The following is a 20,249-nucleotide window of genomic DNA, read 5'->3' as shown; positions in this document are numbered from 1 at the left end:
CTGCTAGTGCTCTAGATTCTCTGCATCAGGTCCTCTACCTCCTGCTAGATGAGCTGCTAGTCCTCTAGATTCGCTGTGTCTGGTCCTCTACCTCCTGCTAGATGAGCTGCTAGTGCTCTAGATTCTCTGTGTCTGGTCCTCTACCTCCTGTTAGATGAGCCCACAAGGAATCAACACATCGGCTCACAAGGAATCAACACATCAGCCCACAAGGAATGAACGCATCGGCCCGCAAGGAATCAAGGCATCGTCCTGCAAGGAATCAATGCATCAACCCACAAGGAATCAACACATTGGCCCACAAGGAATCAACACATTGGCCCACAAGGAATCAACGTATCGACCCACAAGGAATCAACTCATTGGCCCACAAGGAATAAGGAATCAATGCATTGGGCCACAAGAAATCAGGGCATCGGGCCACAAGGAATCAACGCATCGGACTACAAGAAATAAGGACTCAACGCATCAGCCCGCAAGGATTCAACACATCGGCCTGCAAGGAATCAACCCATTGGCCCGCAAGGCATCAACCCATCGGCCTGCAAGTATTAAAATCATTGGTCCGCAAGGACTCAACGCGTTGCCCCGCAAGGACTCAATGCGTCGGTCCGCATGGACTCAGCGCGTTGCCCCACAAGGACTCAATGTTTCGGCCCACAGGGACTCAACGTGTCGGCCCTCAAGGATTCAATGCGTCGGTCCACAAGGACTCAACGCGTCGGCCCACAAGGACTCAACGCGTCGGCCTGCAAGAAATGAGAACCACTGCAAGGAAAGGCCTTTCAGACCAGCTGAAGCCTGGACAGTGAATTAATGAGATGCGGAAGATGCGTGTATTCAAATCCCTGTCTTTGCTTCTGGCCCCTCCTAACTTCTGAACTCGGTTTAATGAAACCTCCTGAAAGCCCTAGTGCTTGAGGAGTGGGTTGTGGGGCACAGGTATTTGTGGCAGCTCCTGTGCACGGTTTGCAGAAGGATCAAAGTCTCATTTACCAGTTCCGGCAAGGGGACCTTGGGGAATATGTACTAAGAGGGAAGATTCTAGGCACTATGATTCTCTGTAGGACATTGATCGCCTTTGTAATTACTAAATTTAATCTAAAAAGTGCAGGAAGGTGCTCTCAGCGGCTGATGATCATTACAAGAAGGTTGTGAGGGGCACCTGGAGGTAGGTCATGCCAGAATGCAGAACTGTACAAAGAGGCTGTTGTTCCATGGCTTTAATGAATACGTAAAGCGAGTTGACAAAGACTCGCTCTGTGCTACATGATACCACAAAAATGAAATAAAGAGGAGAGCTACACACATGATAGGCGCTCACCACATCTCTGAGCCTACCTGTGCATGACCACCCATCGCCTTCGTAGTAGGGGTGACATTCGCAGACATTATCTGCTCTACACGTGGCGCTGACGTCACAGGCCGGAGAACACACGGGCAGCACCTCTGTGTGAGAAGGGACAAGTACAAACGGAATATTTGTATTCTCAAAGATGCAAAACACTGAAAAATACATGTATGGAGTCAATTACTTCGATCCTAGTCATTGCATTCATACATTTCCATTTGAGTTTTAAACTCCCCACGCTCAGCGTAGTCCCCAGCCACCCCCCCCCACTCCCTCAACACCTCTCACTTAGAAATGATGATCTGGGAGCATCTCTACCAAGAACCAACAGAGCCTGAATAACCAAAGAACTGTAATAAAGAACTGAGAAGGCAGAACTGGCCAGACTGCAACCCCTGCTCCCTGCTTGTAACAAGTACATTCAAGCATCACACTGACCCAGGGTTCACAGGCAGGCACAGCTTTGTTAACACAAAGTGAGCCCCTCCCCCTCTGCCGCCAAAGAATGGGACTAGGGGCCTCTGACTCTCCAGGGAGGAGCCCATGCACAGTATGGACAGACAGACAGACTGTTTCACTTCGACACACACACATACCTTGTTGGATCTCGCAGGACTGCCCCGTCCACCCCTCGTTGCAGAAACAGGATCCGTCCCCGGACACCCCTTCATCACAGGCTCCATTCTCTGTACAATTGCAGGCTGGAAAAAAGGGAAAGACAGGGGTGGGTTATCTACTGGCTCAGGTCTGCCTCAATCACCTGCACCTGCAGCACCACAGGAAGGAATGAGATCAGTGGAGCACCGCCTCCCTCTGGCCAGACCCTAGCACCACAGGAAGGAATGAGATCAGTGGAGCACCGCCTCCCTCTGGCCAGATCTTAGCACCACAGGAAGGAATGAGATCAGTGGAGCACCGCCTCCCTCTGGCCAGACCCTAGCTCCACAGGAAGGAAGGAGATCAGCAGAGCACCGCCTCCCTCTAGCCAGGTCCTAGCACCACAAGAAGGACTGAAAAGATCAATGGAGCACCGCCTCCCTCTGGCCAGATCCTAACACCACGGAAGGAAGGAGATCAGTGGAGCACCGCCTCCCTCCAGCCAGATCCTAGCACCATGGGAAGGAAGGAGATCAGTGGAGCACCGCCTCCCTCTGGCCAGATCCTAGTACCACAGGAAGGAATGAGAAGATCAGAGGAGCACCGCCTCCCTATAGCCAGAACCAAGCACCACAGAAAGGACTGAGAAGATCAGCGGAGCGCTGCCTCCCTCTAGCCAGATCCTAGCACCACGGAAGGAATGAGATCAGTGGAGCACCGCCTCCCTCTAGGCAGATTCTAGCACCAAAGGAAGGAATGAGATCAGTGGAGCACCGCCTCCCTCTACCCAGATCCTAGCACCATGGGAAGGAAGGAGATCAGTGGAGCACCGCCTCCCTCTAGCCAGATCCTAGCACCATGGGAAGGAAGGAGATCAGTGGAGCACCGCCTCCCTCTACCCAGATCCTAACACCACGGAAGGAAGGAGATCAGTGGAGCACCGCCTCCCTCCAGCCAGATCCTAGCACCATGGGAAGGAAGGAGATCAGTGGAGCACCGCCTCCCTCTGGCCAGATCCTAGTACCACAGGAAGGAATGAGAAGATCAGAGGAGCACCGCCTCCCTATAGCCAGAACCAAGCACCACAGAAAGGACTGAGAAGATCAGCGGAGCGCTGCCTCCCTCTAGCCAGATCCTATCACCACGGAAGGAATGAGATCAGTGGAGCACCGCCTCCCTCTAGCCAGATCCTAGCACCACTGAAGGAATGAGATTAGTGGAGCACCACCTCCCTCTAGCCAGATCCTAGCACCACGGAAAGGAAAGAGATCAGTGGAGCGCCGCCTAACTCTGGCCAGATCCTAGCACCACAGGAAGGAATGAGAAGATCAGAGGAGCACCGCCTCCCTATAGCCAGAACCAAGCACCACAGGAAGGACTGAGAAGATCAGCGAAGCGCTGCCTCCCTCTGGCCAGATCCTAGCACCACGGAAGGAATGAGATCAGTAGAGCACCGCCTCCTTCTAGCCAGATCCTAGCACCACGGAAGGAATGAGATCAGTGGAGCACCGCCTCCCTCTAGCCAGATCCTAGCACCACTGAAGGAATGAGAACAGTGGAGCACCGCCTCCCTCTAGCCAGATCCTAGCACCACAGAAAGGAATGAGATCAGAGGAGCACCGCCTCCCTCTAGCCAGATCCTAGCACCACTGAAGGAATGAGAACAGTGGAGCACCGCCTCCTTCTAGCCAGATCCTAGCACCTCAGGAAAGACTGAGAAGATCAGTGGAGCACAGTCTCCCTCTGGTCAGATCCTAGCACCACAGGAAGGACTGAGAAGATCAGTGGAGCACAGTCTCCCTCGGTCAGATCCCAGCACATATCAAATGGAGGTAGAGGTCTTTCAAGCCCCCTGTCTTGAGATGCTGCCGCTAGCCTTCCTTCTTGGAGGGGGTGACAACATCTCTGGCCAGAGCAGGCTTCTGCCCTCAGAGAGCTCTGGCTCTCACCAACAGGGGGTCAGAAACCTGTCTGTGGGGTCAGGCTGGTCTACACCAGTTAGCAGGCACACTAGAGGCTTGTAGATTTTCAGGGGCACCTCTAAGGTGCCCTCTGGGTAAATGTATTAATGGATCCACTGGAATCAAAGTGGGTTTATTAATACGAGGTGTTTGATACCAAACACCATAGATTTCAGTGAAGTCATCAGGTAGCTGGGGAACTTGTGAACACTAGTGTCCAGCACATGTACTTAAAATGGCTTCCTTGTTCACTTGCAATATAAGAGTCGACTGAGACATTGCAGGGGCGTATCTGCTCATGCAGATATGCCCACACATGTTGTATAGTGCACGCTTCCTTGGGCTGTAGGACTGACTTACCTACACTGCATGCAGTGTCAAGGCATGGCACACAAGAGGTGTGCCATGTCATATTTTCACTTTTCTCTGCACCATGGCACGCAGCCGGCAATAGCAGTTTGCATGTTGGTGCTGAGGGATTTCTTTGGGTGGCACAATACGTGCTGCAGCCCTTAGGAACCTTCTTTAGCCTCCGTGTCCAAGTAACCAGGGGTACCATTTAGTAGGGACTTACAGGGGCTGCTAAAGGTATTCCCAAGTGGGGGAACAATCGTACAGTTTAGGGAAAGAGATGTGGCACTGGTGACCTGGTTAGCAGGGGCCCCATGCACTCTCAGTCAAAATCACAATAATTACCAGGCAAAAAATTGTGTTGACCATCTCAAAAAGGGAAACTTTCCTACACAGAAGAATAATTACCACTGGGCAGGTAGGGCTGTATCTCCCCAGCTCACTGCCAGCTTCTTAGGCTTGGTTCCATACATACATACATAGGAAGGCGGTGCCTCTCTGGCTCACACAGCTCACATGTTGTCACATGTCTGAGGTTATAGGGATGTAGTAAGGTACATACCTAAGAGGACTGGGCCGCACCTCCCTGGCTCATCCAGATCAGAAGTTGCCACATGTCTGAGTTTATAGGACTATACCAGCGTACGTACCTAAGCAGGCGGGGCCGTATCTTCCTGGCTCACACAACTCACAAGCCGTCCCACTGAAGCCTTCGGAGCAGACGCATTCTCCGGACTGGCTGATTCCATCTTTGCACTCTCCATGATTACTGCACGGGCTCTCCAGTCCTCCAGGGCATGCTGGAAATAGAAGACCACAAAATACTGGTGACCATCAACATTCAGCTCTCAAGTTCTAGAGGAGCTGCTAAACGCACAGGCCAAGATTGATCAAACTTTCACACAACACAACTAGACACCTTGGTGCACTGTGCTGCCTGAAAGGGTAGAAATGCGCCAAATGTAACATGATATGGTGCATTTCTGTCCTCTCTTTACCCTGGCACCCTTGCTCCATGGTGCAAGGGTGCCTGTGCTGTAGGCACGATTCGTTTTATTATACAGGTGGGGACCCCTTCCTGTACAAAAACAATCCTCACAGGCTTTTTGAAGCAGGAAGAGATGTGCAGAAATAAAGATTGTTGTGCCTCTGGCGGGGAGGCGTTCGATTCTGACGCATAACCACATCTACTACTCATGGTAAATCTGGGAATGGGTAAGAATCCATGGGAACACCCACGCTTCACCACGGCACGCCTCCCTGGTGCAGAGTAACGCAAGGCTGCGACTTGTGCTGCCTTGTGTTTGCTCAGAAACCAAGCATTGCAAAGCCACGCAAGGTGAGCTTACGTTGATTGGTAAATCTGACTTTAGTGTTGCGTCGCCCTTGCGTTATCTTGCGTAGTGCAAGGGCAACGCAACACTAAGAAATATCTGCACACAATGTGCAGCACATGAGACAACAGATACAACCCAGTGCTCAACATCAGCTCAAGAGGTATGCCCTCCCTGTCTGCACCCCAACTCAGGAGTTACAGTTCCTGTCCCACACTCAGTCTGAAGCACAGAAGGTATGTACACACTGCCCCTACATGACAACCTCTGACACACAAGGTGCCCATCACTGCAGAAAGTATTGTTATTGTCACAGCAGTCAATCTCAGGAAAAGGAATCAGAAAATCACCGCCACAGCACTCCACGCCAGCACAACAGATATACAATAATGCCATGATCAAGTGGCATCTTTTCTCTCTTGCACGTGTATCTTCGATATGTATATGCGTGTATTCCAATCCACTGATCCCCCATGTGTGAAAGACTGTTCTCGAAATGTATTGAAATGACCCTGCAAATGAGTGGCATCACGGCACCGCCAGTGTTTGACAGTTGAATACGGTGACCAGGTATCCGGCAGCAAGGCAGAACATCGGAGAAAGTATCTAAATAGTGGTAAATACGGATGCCCTCAAACATTTGCATATTTTGGCCTCTTCAACATTATGGCCTGGTAGAATCATGGCTCCTTTAATTAACATGATGTGACAGGAACAGATACAGCTTTATTGCTTCCCTCACTCAATCTGATGAGATTTTAGATGCTTTGTTTCCCCTTTGGTTACCTTAAGGTGAGAGTCTTTCCTGAAGAAGGCTCTTGGCATCTTATTTAGAAGCCGAAACACTATCAACAACGTACAGTTTCTATTAGTGCTCACGTAGATCTTTGTTTTATTTAGTAAAGGTTTTAGTTGGAATTCTCTGGATCACTGGAATCATTGACTCTTTCCCTTTGAGGTAAAGTGTGGTGTAAATTTTGAGTTTGAAATGGCTTTTTTAAATAGTAGCAAATTAGATATAATAAGGAACTATTCTTGTATTCTCAAATGTATGTGCATGCATTTTTGTATGTGCTATATTGTCTGTGCAAGAAGTTGTAAGCTGGGCGAGGACTTGATGTAGCTGATCACCTCATTTCTTTCTGCACTATTTCGAACTGCTGGCCGACTACCAATAGCGCCGAAACATTCGCTCACAACAATCATGTTGCCCAAGCACCAGCCAGGCCACTGAACACACAGCTTCTTCTCAGGGGGCATTTGCCTGATGGTGGATCTCTGCTCACCGCGACACTCCCTCCCGTAGTGGTTCTTGCAGCACTCTGGGGTCCAGGTGGTTGAGAAGCACCTCTTGCTGCAGCCGTGGATCATGGTGACCTGTGGCATCCGCCACGGGTGGTAGTGGGAGTCCAGCAGGTCATGGTAGTCGTTGACGTACTGATAGCGAAGCGACAACCTTGAGTTACGATTTAAGAAAGGCAACCAGTGACTCCTAAAGGGGTACTTGCAGGGGCTGACCTCTCCCTGTGGACAAAGGAAGACTCGTAAGAGAAGCATCTTGGACGGCTCTTATATACGCATTCTGAAAACTATTTACATATGGTTAGAAACGTGCAATCTTGCATTGGCCTGTATATAATCTCTACAGACGCCTGTCTCACGGAGGTATTAGTGCCAAAAACCTATAAACTTGGGGGCATATTATCAAGGACGGCGTTAAAAATGATCACCGGTTTAGCGACAGAAAACTGCAGCTAAAGCGACGATAATGGTCTTGATAATACGCCCTTGAGAATTCCAATAGAAGCCCAGGTTCTGTTGTTAACCTGGGCTTCTATGGGAATTCACAAGGGCAGATTATCAAGACCATTATCACCGCTTTAGCTGCAGTTTTCTGCCACTAAACTGGCGATCATTTTTAACGCCGTCCTTGATACTAAGCCCCTTGCAGGCTCCCACTCAGTGCAACCACATTGTTAATTCTGCATCTTATACATATATGGAGTGAGTACATGCCCCCCGTTCACAATACTGGGCCCACTTCTGATTGAACGAGAGCCTGAGATCAAGAAGATCACAGCACCTGACCAGCATCTGAGTGACCAGCACTGCAGTCAAACAGGAGGAACATCCCAACACCAAGCCCCACCTGAATGAAGAGCAAAAAGCACATCACAACACTGGACCCATCCCAGAGACAGCAAAACTGCAAACCAACAGAAAGCATGTGAGCAGAGTTGTGCATCGCTGGGTGAGTGCTAGGATCACTTTCTGATGTGAGTGGTGTAGTGAGCTGCATAGTTGCTTGCTATTATCAGTTAGGGTAAGATGTGGAACAACGGGTATGAGAGGTGATGTGGGAGGGTGGTGTAGTGAGTAATGTGTTTGAGTGATGTAGCACGTTGTTGGAGTGTTGTATTGTGATTGGATATTGTCGGTGGGATGAGTGGCTAGGGTTTAGGGAGTGGCTCGAGATGAATGCTTATTGAATGGCTGTCAGTGAGTGGTGAAGTTTGTAATTGTTGGTGTGGGGTGCCATGACTGGCCAATGTTGGTGGTGTAATGAATGGCAACAGGTGAGCATTGTATTAATGTCTGTGTTTTGATGATTTAACGAGTGGTGTGGCGTGTAGTCAGCGCACTATGTATGGATTTGAATGGTGAGTGACTGTGGGGTGTTGTTAGATGCTGGAGGTGTTTCAAGCACTTGAAGTGACTGCAGTGTAAAGGTTTGGGGAAAGGCAGAGTTAGAGAGTTAGAAGTTACTATGAGTGAGTGTTGTGAGAGGCAGAGGTAGGCTCTATCGCGAGTGCCAGTGGGTAGTTGTGTTGTGAGGCAAAGGCTAGAGGGAGTCATTAGGTAGGAGGGTGGGTGCATTTGTGAGTGGCTGGCAGTAAGTGATGCAATAAGTTGCCCTGGTGGGTGGTGTCGCAAGTGGCTCAACGGGTTGCTGGGATGGTTATTTCTGAGCATCTAGTGGAGTGATGTAGCAAGGAGGATTTGTGAATGGTGGGATGATTGACTGGGGCCTTGTGTGTCTATTTATGAAAGGTGTTGTAAGTGTAGCTAGTGGTTATGGGTCAGTAGTATAATGAGTAGCTGTTGGTGAGTTGTGTAGTGAGTGGCTGTAGGCCTGTGGTGTGCTGAATGGCTGTGTGAATGGTGTAATGGTTGACTTGTTGAATGATATGGTGAAAGGTTCTGGGTGAGTGGTGTGGTGCGTGGCTGTTCACAAAAAATGGTGTCCTGGGAGGCTGTATGTGTCCAATGCAATTAGTGGCAGTATGAACCATCTGGTGAACAACATGGTTGGTGTAATTGGGTGGGGAAAGAATATTGAGTGACTGTGGGTTACTGTGGGTTACTGCTATTGGGTTTATCTGTGCTGGCTGGTGATGTGTGTGGTTGGTGTGCGTGGTGGGGTGAGTGGCTGTATGTTGGGGGTATTGAGATAATTTGTGCAGGCTGGTGATATAGGGGGTTGGTGCGAGTGAGTGAGTGGGAGAGGTAGATGGTGCAATGAGTGGCTGTGAAGAGTACTGCCATAAGAGGCTGCCACTGAGAGGTGTGGTGAGAGGCTCTGCTTCAGCGGAGTAGTGAGTGACTGTGAATATGTGTTGTTGCAGAGGCTATGGATGAGCGATGATGTCAGTGGCTCTGGCTTGATGGCGCTGTGAATGGCTGTGGGTGGTGGTATGACTGGCTGGATGAATGGTATTTCACGTATTTGGCAGTAGTGGTGTAGTGAGTGTCTTGAGAAAAGGCCTAGTGATTAGCTAGTCTGAGCTGAGCAAGGAACTGTAGTTAGTAGTCCTATGGAATTGGCAGCATAAGTGCAAGTGCCTGTCAGTTTGTGCTATAGTGAATGAAAAGGGTGCATTGAGTTTTAGGTGCCTGTGAGTGAGCGACGTTGTGAGTGACTGGGTATGTGCTGGTGTGACACACTGCCATTTACCATAATCAGTGACGGGAGGATGGTAGAGCTAAGTGTTGGGAGTTTCTATGGATGGGTGTCATACTGAGCACTTGTGGTGACCGGTATTCAGATTTACTGGGTGATTGCAGTTGTTAGTGGTATAGTAAGGGTCTGGGGTGAGTCGAGGCATGAGTACCTGTGGTTACTTTGTGATGTAGGTGTCTCGATGCTGTATAGAGTGTCTGGTGTAAATGGTGGTGAGTGTCTGTGGAGGGGCGTGTTGTGAGTGAAAGGCTAGGGTGAGTAATGGATGAGTGCTATTGTGGTTGGCAGTAAGTAGGTGGTGCAGTGAGTTGCTGTGTAGGTGGTGTTACCAACAGCTACCAGAGTAGTTGGGATTAGTGGTGTTGTCAGCAGCATTTGCTGAGCATTGTTATGAACTGCTGGGGTTAGCGGGTTTGATGGTGCCTACAGATATGTTGTGCTGTATGTGGCCATTTAGAGTGTGCCCAAGGTATTAGCATTGTGAATGGTGGAGTGTGTCCTTGTTTGAGTCAATAGTGTGACACATTATAGTATTCGGAGAGGCTTATAAGAGTGGTAGTGGTGGGAGTGTCTGCATGTTTAGTTGGTCTGAGGGGGGCTGTTCTTGGGGGCCAGTGTGTGTGTTCTTCCAAGTGTGACTGAAGGACTGCTTTAGTAAGGTGTTTCTGGATGAAGGCTGTTATAAGTGGCTATGTGGGTGCTGTTGTCAGTAAACAGAGAATTAGTTTAGTGAGTTTTGATGATTGAGTGCTGTTGGGAGTAGACTGTCAGTCATGTGCTGAGTGGCCTGTGTTAGTTACTGGAAGTGCAGCATGTTTTGGTGTGTGTAAGGGGGTGCATGTGTGAGTGATTGTCGTTTAGTGGTATCCTGAGTAGCTGGGCTGTGAGGTGTGTATTGTAAGTGCTTGGAGGAGTTTAATGAGTATCTTCTGTGGGGATGTGCAGGTGTAAGTGTCTGCCGTTTAGTGGTATGCAGAGTGACTGAGAGGTATTGTAGGTGCTTGGAGGAGAGGATTCAGTATGTGCCTATAGGGATGTGCAGGTGTGAGTGACTGTTGGTTAGTGGTGTCCTGAGTAGATGGGCTATAATGCATTGTAAGTGCCCGGCAGGGGGTGTCGTGAGTGTTTGTGGGGATGTGCTGGCGTGAGCAACTGTCAGTGGTGTCCTGAGGAGCTGGGCAGTAATGCATTGTATGTGCCTGGAGAAGGGGTTCAGCGAGCGAGTGTGGGGATGTCAAGGTGTGAGTGACTGCTGGTTAGGAGAATCCTGAGGGGCTGGGCTGTGAGGTACATGGGAGCTGCCTGGAGGAGGGGTTCAATGAGTGTCTGTGTAAATGTGCATGTGTGAGTGACAGTTAGTGGTGTCATTAGTGGCTGGGCTGTGAGGTGTATATTGTAATTACCTGGAGAAGTTCAGTGAGTGTCTGAGGGATGTGCAGGTGTGAGTGACAGTCGGTTAGTGGGGTCCTGAGTGGCTGAGGTGCATATTGTAAGTACCTTCTAAGTGCCTGGCAGAGGGGTTCAGTTAGTGTTTGTGGGGATGTAAAGCTGTAAGTGACTGTTGGTTAGAGGTATCCTGAGTGGCTGAACTGTGAGGTATATTGTAAGTCCCTGGAGGTGGGGTCAGTGGTTGTCTTTGGGGATGTGCAGGTGTGAGTGACTACCAGTTAGTGGGACCCTGGATGACTGGACTGTGAGGTGTATATTATAAAACCCTGGAGGAGGGGGTCAGTAAGTGTCTATAGAATGTGCAGGTGGAAGTGCCTGGAGGAGGTGTGAGTGACTGCTGGTTAGTGATACTCTGAGTGGCTTGGCTGTGATGCAGTGTAAGTGCCTGGAGTAGGGGCTCAGTGAGTGTCTGTTGGGATGTGCAGGTGTGAGTGACTGCTGGTTAGTGGTATTCTGTGTTGCAGGCTGTGATGCAGTGTAAGTGCCTGGAGTAGGGGTTCAGTGAGTGTCTGTTGGGATGTGTAGGTCTGAGTGACTGCTGGTTAGTGGTACTCTGTGTTGCAGGCTGTGATGCAGTGTAAGTGCCTGGAGTAGGGGTTCAGTGAGTGCCTGTGGGGATGTGCAGGTGTGAGTGACTGCTGGTTAGTGGTACTCTGAGTGGCTTGGCTGTGATGCAGTGTAAGTGCCTGGAGTAGGGGCTCAGTGAGTGTCTGTTGGGATGTGCAGGTGTGAGTGACTGCTGGTTAGTGGTACTCTGTGTTGCAGGCTGTGATGCAGTGTAAGTGCCTGGAGTAGGGGCTCAGTGAGTGTCTGTTGGGATGTGCAGGTGTGAGTGACTGCTGGTTAGTGGTACTCTGTGTTGCAGGCTGTGATGCAGTGTAAGTGCCTGGAGTAGGGGCTCAGTGAGTGTCTGTGGGGATGTGCAGGTGTGAGTGACTGCTGGTTAGTGGTATTCTGAGTGGCTTGGCTGTGATGCAGTGTAAGTGCCTGGAGTAGGGGCTCAGTGAGTGTCTGTTGGGATGTGCAGGTCTGAGTGACTGCTGGTTAGTGGTACTCTGTGTTGCAGGCTGTGATGCAGTGTAAGTGCCTGGAGTAGGGGCTCAGTGAGTGTCTGTTGGGATGTGCAGGTGTGAGTGACTGCTGGTTAGTGGTATTCTGTGTTGCAGGCTGTGATGCAGTGTAAGTGCCTGGAGTAGGGGCTCAGTGAGTGTCTGTGGGGATGTGCAGGTGTGAGTGACTGCTGGTTAGTGGTACTCTGAGTGGCTTGGCTGTGATGCAGTGTAAGTGCCTGGAGTAGGGGTTCAGTGAGTGCCTGTTGGGATGTGTAGGTGTGAGTGACTGCTGGTTAGTGGTATTCTGTGTTGCAGGCTGTGATGCAGTGTAAGTGCCTGGAGTAGGGGTTCAGTGAGTGTCTGTTGGGATGTGTAGGTCTGAGTGACTGCTGGTTAGTGGTATTCTGTGTTGCTTGCTGTGATGCAGTGTAAGTGCCTGGAGTAGGGGCTCAGTGAGTGTCTGTTGGGATGTGTAGGTCTGAGTGACTGCTGGTTAGTGGGATTCTGAGTGGCTTGGCTGTGATGCAGTGTAAGTGCCTGGAGTAGGGGCTCAGTGAGTGTCTGTTGGGATGTGCAGGTGTGAGTGACTGCTGGTTAGTGGTACTCTGAGTGGCTTGGCTGTGATGCAGTGTAAGTGCCTGGAGTAGGGGTTCAGTGAGTGTCTGTTGGGATGTGTAGGTCTGAGTGACTGCTGGTTAGTGGTATTCTGAGTGGCTTGGCTGTGATGCAGTGTAAGTGCCTGGAGTAGGGGCTCAGTGAGTGTCTGTTGGGATGTGCAGGTCTGAGTGACTGCTGGTTAGTGGTATTCTGTGTTGCTGGCTGTGATGCAGTGTAAGTGCCTGGAGTAGGGGCTCAGTGAGTGTCTGTTGGGATGTGCAGGTGTGAGTGACTGCTGGTTAGTGGTATTCTGTGTTGCTGGCTGTGATGCAGTGTAAGTGCCTGGAGTAGGGGCTCAGTGAGTGTCTGTTGGGATGTGCAGGTGTGAGTGACTGCTGGTTAGTGGTACTCTGTGTTGCTGGCTGTGATGCAGTGTAAGTGCCTGGAGTAGGGGCTCAGTGAGTGTCTGTTGGGATGTGTAGGTCTGAGTGACTGCTGGTTAGTGGTATTCTGTGTTGCTGGCTGTGATGCAGTGTAAGTGCCTGGAGTAGGGGCTCAGTGAGTGTCTGTTGGGATGTGCAGGTGTGAGTGACTGCTGGTTAGTGGTATTCTGTGTTGCAGGCTGTGATGCAGTGTAAGTGCCTGGAGTAGGGGCTCAGTGAGTGTCTGTTGGGATGTGCAGGTGTGAGTGACTGCTGGTTAGTGGTACTCTGTGTTGCAGGCTGTGATGCAGTGTAAGTGCCTGGAGTAGGGGCTCAGTGAGTGTCTGTTGGGATGTGCAGGTGTGAGTGACTGCTGGTTAGTGGTACTCTGAGTGGCTTGGCTGTGATGCAGTGTAAGTGCCTGGAGTAGGGGCTCAGTGAGTGTCTGTTGGGATGTGTAGGTCTGAGTGACTGCTGGTTAGTGGTATTCTGAGTGGCTTGGCTGTGATGCAGTGTAAGTGCCTGGAGTAGGGGCTCAGTGAGTGTCTGTTGGGATGTGTAGGTCTGAGTGACTGCTGGTTAGTGGTATTCTGTGTTGCAGGCTGTGATGCAGTGTAAGTGCCTGGAGTAGGGGCTCAGTGAGTGTCTGTTGGGATGTGTAGGTCTGAGTGACTGCTGGTTAGTGGTACTCTGTGTTGCAGGCTGTGATGCAGTGTAAGTGCCTGGAGTAGTGGCTCAGTGAGTGCCTGTTGGGATGTGTAGGTCTGAGTGACTGCTGGTTAGTGGTATTCTGTGTTGCAGGCTGTGATGCAGTGTAAGTGCCTGGAGTAGGGGCTCAGTGAGTGTCTGTTGGGATGTGCAGGTGTGAGTGACTGCTGGTTAGTGGTATTCTGTGTTGCAGGCTGTGATGCAGTGTAAGTGCCTGGAGTAGGGGTTCAGTGAGTGTCTGTTGGGATGTGCAGGTGTGAGTGACTGCTGGTTAGTGGTACTCTGAGTGGCTTGGCTGTGATGCAGTGTAAGTGCCTGGAGTAGGGGTTCAGTGAGTGCCTGTGGGAATGTGCAGGTGTGAGTGACTGCTGGTTAGTGGTATTCTGTGTTGCTTGCTGTGATGCAGTGTAAGTGCCTGGAGTAGGGGTTCAGTGAGTGTCTGTTGGGATGTGCAGGTGTGAGTGACTGCTGGTTAGTGGTATTCTGTGTTGCTGGCTGTGATGCAGTGTAAGTGCCTGGAGTAGGGGTTCAGTGAGTGTCTGTTGGGATGTGCAGGTGTGAGTGACTGCTGGTTAGTGGTATTCTGTGTTGCAGGCTGTGATGCAGTGTAAGTGCCTGGAGTAGGGGTTCAGTGAGTGTCTGTTGGAATGTGCAGGTGTGAGTGACTGCTGGTTAGTGGTACTCTGTGTTGCTTGCTGTGATGCAGTGCAAGTGCCTGGAGTAGGGGCTCAGTGAGTGTCTGTTGGGATGTGTAGGTCTGAGTGACTGCTGGTTAGTGGTACTCTGTGTTGCAGGCTGTGATGCAGTGTAAGTGCCTGGAGTAGGGGCTCAGTGAGTGTCTGTTGGGATGTGCAGGTGTGAGTGACTGCTGGTTAGTGGTATTCTGTGTTGCTTGCTGTGATGCAGTGTAAGTGCCTGGAGTAGGGGCTCAGTGAGTGTCTGTTGGGATGTGTAGGTCTGAGTGACTGCTGGTTAGTGGTATTCTGTGTTGCTTGCTGTGATGCAGTGTAAGTGCCTGGAGTAGGGGCTCAGTGAGTGTCTGTTGGGATGTGTAGGTCTGAGTGACTGCTGGTTAGTGGTATTCTGTGTTGCTTGCTGTGATGCAGTGTAAGTGCCTGGAGTAGGGGCTCAGTGAGTGTCTGTTGGGATGTGCAGGTGGAAGTGCCTGGAGGAGGTCTGAGTGACTGCTGGTTAGTGGTACTCTGAGTGGCTTGGCTGTGATGCAGTGTAAGTGCCTGGAGTAGGGGCTCAGTGAGTGTCTGTTGGGATGTGTAGGTCTGAGTGACTGCTGGTTAGTGGTACTCTGAGTGGCTTGGCTGTGATGCAGTGTAAGTGCCTGGAGTAGGGGCTCAGTGAGTGTCTGTTGGGATGTGCAGGTGTGAGTGACTGCTGGTTAGTGGTACTCTGAGTGGCTTGGCTGTGATGCAGTGTAAGTGCCTGGAGTAGGGGCTCAGTGAGTGTCTGTTGGGATGTGCAGGTGTGAGTGACTGCTGGTTAGTGGTATTCTGTGTTGCAGGCTGTGATGCAGTGTAAGTGCCTGGAGTAGGGGCTCAGTGAGTGTCTGTTGGGATGTGTAGGTCTGAGTGACTGCTGGTTAGTGGTACTCTGTGTTGCAGGCTGTGATGCAGTGTAAGTGCCTGGAGTAGGGGCTCAGTGAGTGCCTGTGGGGATGTGCAGGTCTGAGTGACTGCTGGTTAGTGGTACTCTGTGTTGCAGGCTGTGATGCAGTGTAAGTGCCTGGAGTAGGGGCTCAGTGAGTGTCTGTTGGGATGTGTAGGTCTGAGTGACTGCTGGTTAGTGGTATTCTGTGTTGCTGGCTGTGATGCAGTGTAAGTGCCTGGAGTAGGGGTTCAGTGAGTGTCTGTTGGGATGTGCAGGTGTGAGTGACTGCTGGTTAGTGGTATTCTGTGTTGCAGGCTGTGATGCAGTGTAAGTGCCTGGAGTAGGGGTTCAGTGAGTGTCTGTTGGAATGTGCAGGTGTGAGTGACTGCTGGTTAGTGGTACTCTGTGTTGCTTGCTGTGATGCAGTGCAAGTGCCTGGAGTAGGGGCTCAGTGAGTGTCTGTTGGGATGTGTAGGTCTGAGTGACTGCTGGTTAGTGGTACTCTGTGTTGCAGGCTGTGATGCAGTGTAAGTGCCTGGAGTAGGGGCTCAGTGAGTGTCTGTTGGGATGTGCAGGTGTGAGTGACTGCTGGTTAGTGGTATTCTGTGTTGCTTGCTGTGATGCAGTGTAAGTGCCTGGAGTAGGGGCTCAGTGAGTGTCTGTTGGGATGTGTAGGTCTGAGTGACTGCTGGTTAGTGGTATTCTGTGTTGCTTGCTGTGATGCAGTGTAAGTGCCTGGAGTAGGGGCTCAGTGAGTGTCTGTTGGGATGTGTAGGTCTGAGTGACTGCTGGTTAGTGGTATTCTGTGTTGCTTGCTGTGATGCAGTGTAAGTGCCTGGAGTAGGGGCTCAGTGAGTGTCTGTTGGGATGTGCAGGTGGAAGTGCCTGGAGGAGGTCTGAGTGACTGCTGGTTAGTGGTACTCTGAGTGGCTTGGCTGTGATGCAGTGTAAGTGCCTGGAGTAGGGGCTCAGTGAGTGTCTGTTGGGATGTGTAGGTCTGAGTGACTGCTGGTTAGTGGTACTCTGAGTGGCTTGGCTGTGATGCAGTGTAAGTGCCTGGAGTAGGGGCTCAGTGAGTGTCTGTTGGGATGTGCAGGTGTGAGTGACTGCTGGTTAGTGGTACTCTGAGTGGCTTGGCTGTGATGCAGTGTAAGTGCCTGGAGTAGGGGCTCAGTGAGTGTCTGTTGGGATGTGCAGGTGTGAGTGACTGCTGGTTAGTGGTATTCTGTGTTGCAGGCTGTGATGCAGTGTAAGTGCCTGGAGTAGGGGCTCAGTGAGTGTCTGTTGGGATGTGTAGGTCTGAGTGACTGCTGGTTAGTGGTACTCTGTGTTGCAGGCTGTGATGCAGTGTAAGTGCCTGGAGTAGGGGCTCAGTGAGTGCCTGTGGGGATGTGCAGGTCTGAGTGACTGCTGGTTAGTGGTACTCTGTGTTGCAGGCTGTGATGCAGTGTAAGTGCCTGGAGTAGGGGCTCAGTGAGTGTCTGTTGGGATGTGTAGGTCTGAGTGACTGCTGGTTAGTGGTATTCTGTGTTGCAGGCTGTGATGCAGTGTAAGTGCCTGGAGTAGGGGCTCAGTGAGTGTCTGTTGGGATGTGTAGGTCTGAGTGACTGCTGGTTAGTGGTATTCTGAGTGGCTTGGCTGTGATGCAGTGTAAGTGCCTGGAGTAGGGGCTCAGTGAGTGTCTGTTGGGATGTGCAGGTCTGAGTGACTGCTGGTTAGTGGTATTCTGTGTTGCAGGCTGTGATGCAGTGTAAGTGCCTGGAGTAGGGGTTCAGTGAGTGTCTGTTGGGATGTGCAGGTCTGAGTGACTGCTGGTTAGTGGTACTCTGAGTGGCTTGGCTGTGATGCAGTGTAAGTGCCTGGAGTAGGGGCTCAGTGAGTGTCTGTTGGGATGTGCAGGTGTGAGTGACTGCTGGTTAGTGGTACTCTGAGTGGCTTGGCTGTGATGCAGTGTAAGTGCCTGGAGTAGGGGTTCAGTGAGTGCCTGTGGGGATGTGCAGGTGTGAGTGACTGCTGGTTAGTGGTATTCTGTGTTGCTGGCTGTGATGCAGTGTAAGTGCCTGGAGTAGGGGCTCAGTGAGTGTCTGTTGGGATGTGTAGGTCTGAGTGACTGCTGGTTAGTGGTACTCTGAGTGGCTTGGCTGTGATGCAGTGTAAGTGCCTGGAGTAGGGGCTCAGTGAGTGTCTGTTGGGATGTGCAGGTGTGAGTGACTGCTGGTTAGTGGGATTCTGAGTGGCTTGGCTGTGATGCAGTGTAAGTGCCTGGAGTAGGGGCTCAGTGAGTGTCTGTTGGGATGTGCAGGTGTGAGTGACTGCTGGTTAGTGGGATTCTGTGTTGCAGGCTGTGATGCAGTGTAAGTGCCTGGAGTAGGGGCTCAGTGAGTGTCTGTTGGGATGTGTAGGTCTGAGTGACTGCTGGTTAGTGGTACTCTGAGTGGCAGGCTGTGATGCAGTGTAAGTGCCTGGAGTAGGGGCTCAGTGAGTGTCTGTTGGGATGTGTAGGTGTGAGTGACTGCTGGTTAGTGGTATTCTGTGTTGCAGGCTGTGATGCAGTGTAAGTGCCTGGAGTAGGGGCTCAGTGAGTGTCTGTGGGGATGTGCGTGACTGCCAGTTGGAAGAATTCTGAGTGGCTGGGCTGTGAGGTATGTGGTAAAGGCCTGGAGGAGGGTTCAGTGAGTGTCTGTAGGGTGTGCAGTTGTGAGTGACTGCTGGTTAGTGGTATTCTGTGTTGCAGGCTGTGATGCAGTGTAAGTGCCTGGAGTAGGGGTTCAGTGAGTGTCTGTTGGGATGTGTAGGTGTGAGTGACTGCTGGTTAGTGGTATTCTGTGTTGCAGGCTGTGATGCAGTGTAAGTGCCTGGAGTAGGGGCTCAGTGAGTGTCTGTGGGGATGTGTAGGTGTGAGTGACTGCTGGTTAGTGGTACTCTGTGTTGCAGGCTGTGATGCAGTGTAAGTGCCTGGAGTAGGGGCTCAGTGAGTGTCTGTTGGGATGTGCAGGTGTGAGTGACTGCTGGTTAGTGGTACTCTGTGTTGCAGGCTGTGATGCAGTGTAAGTGCCTGGAGTAGGGGTTCAGTGAGTGTCTGTTGGGATGTGTAGGTCTGAGTGACTGCTGGTTAGTGGTACTCTGTGTTGCAGGCTGTGATGCAGTGTAAGTGCCTGGAGTAGGGGTTCAGTGAGTGTCTGTGGGGATGTGTAGGTGTGAGTGACTGCTGGTTAGTGGTATTCTGTGTTGCAGGCTGTGATGCAGTGTAAGTGCCTGGAGTAGGGGCTCAGTGAGTGTCTGTTGGGATGTGCAGGTGTGAGTGACTGCTGGTTAGTGGTACTCTGAGTGGCTTGGCTGTGATGCAGTGTAAGTGCCTGGAGTAGGGGTTCAGTGAGTGTCTGTTGGGATGTGCAGGTGTGAGTGACTGCTGGTTAGTGGTACTCTGAGTGGCTTGGCTGTGATGCAGTGTAAGTGCCTGGAGTAGGGGTTCAGTGAGTGTCTGTTGGGATGTGTAGGTCTGAGTGACTGCTGGTTAGTGGTATTCTGTGTTGCAGGCTGTGATGCAGTGTAAGTGCCTGGAGTAGGGGTTCAGTGAGTGTCTGTTGGGGTGTGTAGGTCTGAGTGACTGCTGGTTAGTGGTATTCTGTGTTGCAGGCTGTGATGCAGTGTAAGTGCCTGGAGTAGGGGTTCAGTGAGTGTCTGTTGGGATGTGCAGGTGTGAGTGACTGCTTGTTAGTGGGATTCTGAGTGGCTTGGCTGTGATGCAGTGTAAGTGCCTGGAGTAGGGGCTCAGTGAGTGTCTGTTGGGATGTGCAGGTGTGAGTGACTGCTGGTTAGTGGTACTCTGAGTGGTTTGGCTGTGATGCAGTGTAAGTGCCTGGAGTAGGGGTTCAGTGAGTGTCTGTTGGGATGTGCAGGTGTGAGTGACTGCTGGTTAGTGGTACTCTGAGTGGCTTGGCTGTGATGCAGTGTAAGTGCCTGGAGTAGGGGTTCAGTGAGTGTCTGTTGGGATGTGTAGGTCTGAGTGACTGCTGGTTAGTGGTATTCTGTGTTGCAGGCTGTGATGCAGTGTAAGTGCCTGGAGTAGGGGTTCAGTGAGTGTCTGTTGGGATGTGCAGGTGTGAGTGACTGCTGGTTAGTGGTACTCTGAGTGGCTTGGCTGTGATGCAGAGTAAGTGCCTGGAGTAGGGGCTCAGTGAGTGTCTGTTGGGATGTGCAGGTGTGAGTGACTGCTGGTTAGTGGGATTCTGAGTGGCTTGGCTGTGATGCAGTGTAAGTGCCTGGAGTAGGGGTTCAGTGAGTGTCTGTTGGGATGTGCAGGTGTGAGTGACTGCTGGTTAGTGGTACTCTGTGTTGCAGGCTGTGATGCAGTGTAAGTGCCTGGAGTAGGGGCTCAGTGAGTGTCTGTTGGGATGTGCAGGTGTGAGTGACTGCTGGTTAGTGGTATTCTGTGTTGCAGGCTGTGATGCAGTGTAAGTGCCTGGAGTAGGGGTTCAGTGAGTGTCTGTTGGGATGTGCAGGTCTGAGTGACTGCTGGTTAGTGGTACTCTGTGTTGCAGGCTGTGATGCAGTGTAAGTGCCTGGAGTAGGGGCTCAGTGAGTGTCTGTTGGGATGTGGAGGTGTGAGTGACTGCTGGTTAGTGGTACTCTGTGTTGCAGGCTGTGATGCAGTGTAAGTGCCTGGAGTAGGGGTTCAGTGAGTGTCTGTTGGGATGTGTAGGTCTGAGTGACTGCTGGTTAGTGGTATTCTGTGTTGCAGGCTGTGATGCAGTGTAAGTGCCTGGAGTAGGGGCTCAGTGAGTGTCTGTGGGGATGTGTAGGTCTGAGTGACTGCTGGTTAGGGGTATTCTGTGTTGCAGGCTGTGATGCAGTGTAAGTGCCT

At 51.2% G+C, this 20,249-nt stretch overlaps 1 protein-coding gene across 1 annotated transcript in view; it reads right to left on the bottom strand.

The window, feature by feature from the left end:
• The window catches only part of STAB1 (stabilin 1), a 769,578-nt gene that overhangs the window by 75,577 nt on the left and 673,752 nt on the right, over positions 1–20,249 (bottom strand). Inside the window, exons 56-59 of the mRNA XM_078661896.1 lie at positions 6,881–7,118; positions 4,911–5,060; positions 1,948–2,052; positions 1,342–1,449 (exon numbers count right to left, since the gene is read on the bottom strand). Of these exons, the coding sequence (XP_078518022.1) occupies positions 1,342–1,449; positions 1,948–2,052; positions 4,911–5,060; positions 6,881–7,118 (601 nt within the window). The remainder of the gene's footprint in view (positions 1–1,341; positions 1,450–1,947; positions 2,053–4,910; positions 5,061–6,880; positions 7,119–20,249) is intronic.

The sequence above is a fragment of the Lissotriton helveticus genome, chromosome 9 (genome assembly GCF_964261635.1).
Source record: "Lissotriton helveticus chromosome 9, aLisHel1.1, whole genome shotgun sequence".
In the NCBI taxonomy this organism is placed as follows: domain Eukaryota; kingdom Metazoa; phylum Chordata; class Amphibia; order Caudata; family Salamandridae; genus Lissotriton; species Lissotriton helveticus.
Note: the sequence above shows the minus strand (reverse complement) of the source record. Positions and strands in the feature narration are given on the sequence as shown.